This window comes from Lissotriton vulgaris, chromosome 11 (genome assembly GCF_964263255.1).
Source record: "Lissotriton vulgaris chromosome 11, aLisVul1.2, whole genome shotgun sequence".
NCBI classification, from domain to species: domain Eukaryota; kingdom Metazoa; phylum Chordata; class Amphibia; order Caudata; family Salamandridae; genus Lissotriton; species Lissotriton vulgaris.
The window spans coordinates 1,063,798,569-1,063,807,201 of NC_141699.1; the positions used below are offsets into that span (position 1 = coordinate 1,063,798,569).

Consider the following 8,633-nt stretch of genomic DNA (forward strand, 5'->3'; position numbering starts at 1 on the left):
GCCACAAATCATGCCTGTTTGGTGCTATTTTGATTTAAAACTTCTTTGATCAACAAATTCATTTCTCTAGTTCCCCTCATTTTTTTAATTTTAGTGTCATCTATTTATTTACATATATTCTGTATTTCTAATTCAATTCAGGAAATGTATTGTGTTGTGTTTTGACTTTATCCCTTCTTTAGTACTTAAAGGCCTAAATTAAGCCTGTCTTCTCTGTGCCTTAGCTTCCTGGTTGTTGAGCTCAAGTTAATTTATTCAAAACAAGTTAATTTGTTGACATCAGTGGTTCATCTTGATGGGGATTGTGGCTGTTGCTCACACCCCATCCACCAGTACCTCAATTTCTCACACTTCTATACTTGTACATCCAGAGGGAGCTCCTTTGTAATACAGTCAAGGCCAATTCAACCAATATTTTACTTCCATCAGCTTATCAAGCCCTTATGAAATGCCTTAAAGTGCAGTAGTCCATGTTCATTATGATAGAAAGCAGGTACATATCGACCTTCCATCCACAGAATGTATTTTCTTTAACTTATCTTTCATAGAATCAAAACTTGCCTTTACTTTTTTTGTCCTGAATCTTTACTTGTATGCCTTCCCTTGACTTCTTTTGCATGAATATGTTCAGTACCTGAATGAAAAAATTATAATTCTCTTTTATAATACCCCACTAGATATATGGGGATAAATAAATACACATTTTCAGGACCAGTCCACAGTCCATTGACAAAAACATGTCCTTTTTTTGTGAAACTTATCAATGTCCACATTATTTGAAAATCTGAATCAATGTTTTGGAGTTCTGTCTTGACATAAACATCAGATCAGAGCACAATTAAAAAGGATTTGCAAGCAGTATCAGGAAAAATAAAAATTGACTTGGATTTGCCCACCATATAATAATGCTGATTTATTTTCTTTCTCTCTTCAGAGTTGGAGAGCCTGATGAATGTGCTGGGATGGTTTCTTATCTCCTTTCACCGGATGCCTCCTACGTGACCGGAGAGATATTTGTGGTTGGGGGAGGGTTTAACACAAGGATCTGAAACTAAATTGTATGCATTCCCATATTATTCTCACACACCTAAGGAAAACAAGCATTTGCAATGCAATAGGTCTCGCATTTGCAAGAGTTTAAGCTATTGGCATTGTAAATGACAATGCCATTTATTTATCTGTTTTGCTAATTAACACATAAATAAAAGGAATTGCCAATAGCTCAAACTTTTCTAAATGCGAGATCTATTCAAAGAAGTAGCAATGCAATCGGTCTCGCCTCTGGGACTTTATATGTATTTAGCTATTTAGCTATGCAGCACATTAGCCTGGGTGCTGAAACATCTACTGTTCTTTACCTTGGAGGGAAAGTAAGCACCAAACTGCGTGACACGCCAGGTATGGGAACACATGAAGAGAAATATTGCCTTTCAGTGGGAAAAGGATTAGTCCTAAGCTTTTTTTTAAATATAAAATCAGGGCCTTTGGTGGTGATATCACTGAAAATACAAGGAGGTCTCGAAATGCTTGACCTAAAAATGACTATGGATGCATAAAGAATCAGAAATAGTTTTTAGCTTTGTTTACCTTTTCAATTAATATTTTTTGGGTGGGTGAGGGCGGATTATAACAATTCCCATTTAAAGTTCCAGTTATTTTATGGGTGAAATACTGAATCCTAGAAGCATTAATGAAGATTCCCACATTGTCCAAGTTAATGAGAAAACATTTAAGCAGTTCATTTACTGCTTATTTCTGATTTTTTTTATAAGTGGTGAGTGCATATAGAATCTAGAAACTTCTGCACCTTAATGCGTAGGCACTGTAAGTCAATGCAGTTTTGCGATGTGGAGTGAATGGAAAAAGTAGGTAAAGAAAATAGGAGAGTGGGACAAATGGAAAACCAATAAATAAGCAGAAGAAAGCTGTGCAAGTATTTGAGAGAGGAAGTCCCAGAAAGAATAGGATGCGAGTGAGAAAAAAGTGAGAGCGGTAGGAAAAAAAATCTATTTATTAATGGAAAATTATGATTAGCAGAAAAGGCCCAGCACGAGATAACACACAGGTGCTCAAATGTAAATGTAAATGTGTGTATACTTGTAAAGCGCACTGTTACCCCATCACGTGGCATCCTGGCGCTGTATACCGCTGGGGAACCCGTCCTGGCTTTCCCTGTGAGAGGGCACCCCCAAGGTGAAGCCAGGCATCCCCGGCGCTGCTAGGGCCGTTGTGGAGATTAAGCAAGCTATTGCCCAGAGTTGCAGAGTGGGACCCATGGTTAGCATAGGCACCTAGGCGAGAATTATCGAGTCCGCGGACATTGACCCAAGACCCTGCCGCATCGGGAATTGAACCCTAGTCCCGGGCCGACCTCTGCTTCAGGGTCTGCCGCTTTTAACCAGTGAGCCACACTTCTCCACAAGCTCAAATGCAACTGTACATGGAGAGATAATACACTGTTGTCTGCAGCATCCGGAGGTGGAATGCTTACTGCTGCCTGGGACTCTCTCGTAGCATTCACCTGCTGATAACGCCCCGGAAGCTTACCTCTTTCATTGCTGTGAAGATTAGTGCAGCTATTTGCACAGTACTTCTTTTTTTCACAACACTGTGGTCTTCACATGGAAATGCCGGGAAAAGTAGACTTTTCCTTGGAATATTAGTTTTCATTCTCTCTTATAGACGTACAGGTGGTCTGCCCAAAAGTTGTTGGAAGTTTGCCCCGAGAGAAGAGTAGTGTGTGTGTGTGTCGGGGTGGGTGGGGGGTTGGTGGGTGTTAAAAAAAGTACAGGCATACTGATAATAGGACACGCAGAAGAAAAGTCCACCTGAATGTTAAGCACATTCCCAGCATACCTAAGACATCACTTGTGATCTGTTGCAGCATACCGTTGTGCCTCTTCAAGGCTGTGTTCCATGGAGCCTTGTCGTGCGAGATCCTGGTAGGGGTGAAAAGCAAGCCATGGCAGGTGAATGGCAGTTCGATGGCTGACACGTATAGGTGCATGCACACATGCGTGTAATGGAAGAAGTACTGAGGCTACTATGAACCTCGAGTACTGTATGACCACGCGCAGAGGTCTGTTCTTTACCAACCTGTATTGCTATTTTTGCTTCCATTCAGTATGTTAATACTGCAGCAAGTGGGAAATAATTGGCATTTTCAGAGACACATATCTACAAAGGTCAGGGAATTAAGCCACTTGGTAGCGTCTCTTTTTCACTGGTCAGGTGACAACTCTTTCACGTGAGTGGCTAGGGAGGAGGCACAGATGAGCTGGACATCAAAAGAAGGGTGTGGCGTCAGGGCCAGACTGGGAACCAATAACCGGCCCTGGCAAAGTGCTCCAAATGCGGGGGGTTGGGGGTGCCGTGGAGCTCTTTGCCAGGGCCGGTTTTCTGCTGATTTTGTTACAGGGACGATTTTGCATCTATGCTGCAAAAACGGCCCTGTAACAAAAACGGCCCCCCTGTGATGTATTCCACAAGGAGTGATTTCCCATTCTAGATATCTTTCTTGAGCAAATCAAAGGGTGGTATTTACTTTGTTGTGTTTGCTAGCCTTGCCTGATTGGTGCAACTGCCCTGTACTGGAAGCTAGCCAGTGTGCCCTTGGCTTTCAATCGAAGTTGTCTAAAATAGTCTGAAGGAGGAGGAGGCACCCAGAAAAGACACAGCCCAGCCAGGGCACACTAAAGTCAAAACTACCAGAACTGTGGGATGATTAATTCCTTTGTTGAAAAAGAAAGAGAAGGAGGACTGGGAATGACTTTCAGCTTCCGATCCTGACATGTACTGCCCATCGGATCCATCCGTTAAGGGTAGATAGTGCGCAGATGTATTGGCAACAAGTCACTATTACGCCATTTCGTTTCTACAGAAAGAAGAGTGATGCACTCGGGTGGGGGTGAATGGCCGACATTTACGTGTTGGATTAAGGCGTAGTATGATGGAGACAGGTACGTTTGGATTTATCGCAAAAAACAATGATCATAGAAGGGGAGGTAAGCATTGCTGGGGCTTCTGGGTGCACGCCATGTCAGTGCTCGGCAAAGCAGGCCTTTGACACAGGATTTTTTAAAAACTTTTGAAATGGCTTTGTTACCAACCGGACCCTGGATTTGAGATGAAAGTAACACTGTGAAAGCTGACTCTTCGCCTTTGCTAGTTTGCACACTGCTCATTTGGAGGGAGTCTGGAGCATGCACATTTGACTGGCATGCCGCCGCAGTGCCTTGACACTGCTCAGGAGCATGCAGTGGCGCTGGCGAGTTTATTAACGCTCCTCGCAAAGATCATGAAAGGGGAAGTAAGCATTGTTGAGGTTTAAGAGTGCACGCCATGTTAGTGCTCCGCAAAGCAGGACTTTGCCACCAAGTTTTAAAAAAATATTTGAAATGGCTTTGTTACCAACCAAACCTTGGAGTTGCAATGAAAGTAACACTGTGTAAGCTGACTCTGCTAGTTTGCGCACTGCTCATATGGAGGGGGTCGGGAAGCCTGAATATTTGACTGGCATGCCGCCACATTGCCTTGACAGTGCTCAGGAGCTTACGCTCTGGAGTGAGTAATCAAGGAGGGTGAGGCTTGTAGTCGTAGCCCGGGTGTCAAGCGTGAGACGGTGCCAGTGTTGAAATCTACATTATCAACACTCCTCTTTCAGCCCGGGGAAGGGGGTTAAGAAAACAAAGAAACAATTACCAGCGTGGCGCTCATGACGAGCGTCATGCTGAATATGTATAATTTACAGCGCAGCCCTCCTGATGAGCTCCATGCTCAATATGCATGTAAAAGAAAGTTCCCCTCAAACACACACACAACACAAAATCGGACAAAACAGTACTTAGACGCCGCTGCTTCAGGACTAAATGGAAGTCCGTATCCGACCAACAGCCAGTAAAAAGCCAGCTAACAGGAGCTCTGCCAATATTAAACAAATGGCAAGCTGCAGGAGAAATTACCGTCAATAGGCAGAGGTGGAGGTAACATACAGATTACTTGATGCCTCGGAGAGGCAGCGCATGCGATTCCCTAGCGAGACCTAAAAATGTGAAACTATAGCTACCAACTTCAATGCCTCCGCATATTGTCAAAACTTTGACACAACTTAGATCTACCTTTAGACAGGTTCCATTACTCTGTAGACACACACATTGCCTTCAATCACTGCTCTTGCCCACTGAAGTGATTCAATCACAAAAGAAAGGCAGACTGCTTTCAAAAAGCATCCCCAGTTTCTAAAATAGAAAATCATATTGAAACATACAGTCCCTCTTGTGAAAAGTACCTGGATGGGTGGCTGTTCTTAGGGTTTCGAGCTTCAAAAGCTTGGAACACCTTACCTCTCCACCTTAGGATGGAATCCTCTGAAGTAACCTTCCGCAAGAAGCTTAAATCCTGCTTATTTCAGTTGCCCTAAAATTACATGGCTTGCGTTTGGGTGTAGGCTGGAAGGGCAATCTTATTATGGGGACACCAAGCGCTTTACAAATCAAATTGTTATTATTATTATTTGTAGCGATCATTGGAAATGATAAAAGAAAACGACCAACAGAAGGCCCTGGTCCGTTTATAACATAACATGTTTATTTGTAAAGTGCACGTTCACCCAGAAGGGTATCTTGGCGCTGAATAACAGATGCTTATTGTTACCCAACTCAATGGTACTCATTTTATTGACCTCAGATGGATAAAAGGCTGAGTGGATCCACCAGGTTTTGAACCTGTGACCATGAGGTCGAGCACAGGCCCCTGAAATAGGCGCATTAGTCCACTGAGCCACCAGACCTGGCTGTCAGCGGTCACTGGTCGGTTCTGGAAGCGGAAGGGAGATGAATCACAGGCTTCAAAAAATTTGAAAAGCATGATCCCATCAGATTAATAATTTTCCTCCTAAACTTTCACTGCCAGCCGCAGGATTCAAAGTAGCAGCAAATTCGTGGTTACTTTCTCTACTAATGGTCCTTCCAGAAAAAAACACACATTTCCATACATGCCAATAGACTCGATTCAGGTTGGAAACTCCTGATTTTTTAAGCAAAAAAAACTTTATTTTAACTGTCTCCTGGCTGAATTTGCCTCTGCTTCAATAGAAGTCAACCAGGATAATATGTCCCCTTGAATGTTTTTAGGATCTCCCATTTTTCTGTTCTATAATGTTGGCTTGTATTATTTCTGCACTGTGAATAATGTGTAAAAAGGCACTTAAACTTCATAGTAGCTGCAAGAGTAGGAATAAACAGTTGGTCAAACTGAGCTTTTTATGCAAGAGAAGGACCCATACAAGATTAATTTATTTTGAGAAACACTGTAAATATTCTTAACTTGCTTATGTACCTTGACGCTTATTTTTGAAGTCGCTTTTTCTACTTTTCTTCACAGAAAACAATAAAATGTAAATAATGAAAGATTGCTTCAATGTTGATTATTGTTCTACTTGTGATAAACAACTTTCAATACTTGACGATTTTCCAACCAGAAGTGCTGGTGATTAGTAGGCGAAATTTGCAGCCACTTAAGTGATGTGACAGATTCCTTAAATTGCACTAGTTGATAACTATTTTGCACCAATATAATTCGGGTTAGTCTAGAGTCTGGCTTTGGAAAACTTTCCTTAATCTATACTACTATTATAAAGAGAGAACACAAACCTTTGAGCCAGGTAAACTACAAAAGTAATGCACCAATCACTACACCCAATGCACCATTTGAAAGGGGAGACATAGCAGAAGGACATAGGCTATAAATGTGTACACCATATATATTAAAAAAGCAAAAAACCCAAAAGTGTAAAGCTAGTCCCTTGGGGGCGTGGTCGTGTGTAAGAAAGTGGCCGTGGCCGTCTCAAACAAAATATGTGGCCGCTCACAGGGACATGGCGACTGCAAAGAGGGCAAGCTTACATTGCACACATAGAGCGCCCCTTACATTGCACCCTTAGAGCGCAAATGCGCTTTCACTGAATTTACAAACAATACTGAGAACGAGATCGGAAATGCCCTTTCACCGGATTTTATACAATTTGAAACAAAAATTTGCTAACACTTTAAGGATTTGCTAACACATTAAGGATTGAATTATGCATTTTGAAAGTAGCGCAGAAATTACCTAAAGACGTCTTCATGTACCGATGACCCATATTTAAATTGCTGTCTTCATGTAGCGCGAACCCATATTTTAATTCCAGTGAATTACACTTGAAGTCAAAAGCGGGAGTGCCTTACATAATTACGTCACACAGGGGGCAGGGTTCATAACATTGTACACCAATCACAGCACTGCACACACGACTTAGGATAAAATAAATGCGTTCTCTGAAACCATTGGCCAAACACGTCATAAAGGGGGCAGGAAGTAAACAAGGCTCCATTTCTTCAGCGCGAGCACTGATTTATGCGTGTTTACAGAGCGTCGATACTGCACAAAGCCGTTTTGACATAGCGCGGACCCGTATTTAAAGAGCATTTGTTTGAACATGCCGCGGAACCATATTTCAACACCATATGCGTCTTTCACATAGCGCGCCAATGTAAAAAAGCTGTGTAATCAGTGTTTATGTAGCACAGACCCGTACTTCAATAGCTGCCAATTAAAGCCAAAGGCGTCTTTATAAAGCGCCGACATTACATGAGGCCGTCAGACCGCATCACAAAAGGCACACTCAGGCACAACAAGAAACGATACTCGGGCATGGTGGCACTTGTGGAAGCAACAACAAACAAAATGTGAGAGGTAGCATAATATGTATTCTAAGGGAAAAGTGTTGTGGATAATTCAAAAGGCACACTCAGGCACAACAACAACAAAAAACAATACTGTTTGTTACAAGGGAAAAGTGGTGTGGGCAAATTACAAACAGGTACTACACACAAGTACAAGGATAATTAAAACATAAGAAGCACATTACATGTGAACAGATTACAAAAGCACACCTTACGATACATGAGGCAAAAGTGACAATTGTGAGCACCAAAAATATATTAGGTAGCAAAAACTGCCAGGAGTAAACCGTGAAAAGTGTGCAGGTTACAAAAAACATAAGGAGCACATTACACGTGAACAGATTACAAAAGCACACGTTAAGATACATGAGGAAAAAGTGACAATTGTGACCCAAAAGAATACATGAGGTAGCAAAAACTGCCAGGAGTAAACCGTGACAAGTGTGCAGGTTACAATAAACATAAGGAGCACATTACACATGAACAGATTACAAAGGAAGACGTTAAGCTACATGAGGAAAAAGTGACAACTGTGACCAAAAAAAATACATGATGTCGCAAAAACTGCCAGGAAGAAACAGTGACAAGTGTGCAGGTTACAAGAAACATAAGGACCACATTACATGTGAACAGATTACAAAAGCAGACCTTACGAGACAAGAGGGGAAAGTGAAAATTGAGACCAAAAAAAATACATGAGGTAGCAAAAACTGCCAGGAGTAAACCGTGACAAGTGTGCAGGTTACAATAAACATAAGGAGCACATTACACGTGAACAGATTACAAAAGCAGACGTTAAGATACAAGAGGGAAAAGTGACAAATGTGAACAAAAAATATACATGAGGTAGCAAAAAGTGCCAGGAGGAAACAGTGACAAGTGTGCAGGTTACAACAAACATAAGGAGCACAT

The 8,633-nt window shown here is 41.9% G+C and overlaps 1 protein-coding gene across 3 annotated transcripts in view; it reads left to right on the forward strand.

Moving 5' to 3' along the window:
- LOC147684078 (dehydrogenase/reductase SDR family member 4-like) overlaps positions 1-6,419 on the forward strand; it is a 90,185-nt gene extending 83,766 nt beyond the window's left edge. For all 3 annotated transcript variants that reach the window (XM_086944435.1, XM_086944433.1, XM_086944434.1), the window contains exon 9: positions 935-6,419. In XM_086944435.1, the coding sequence (XP_086800561.1) occupies positions 935-1,049 (115 nt within the window). In that variant the 3' untranslated portion in view covers positions 1,050-6,419. The remainder of the gene's footprint in view (positions 1-934) is intronic.
- The last annotated feature ends 2,214 nt before the right edge of the window (positions 6,420-8,633 follow it).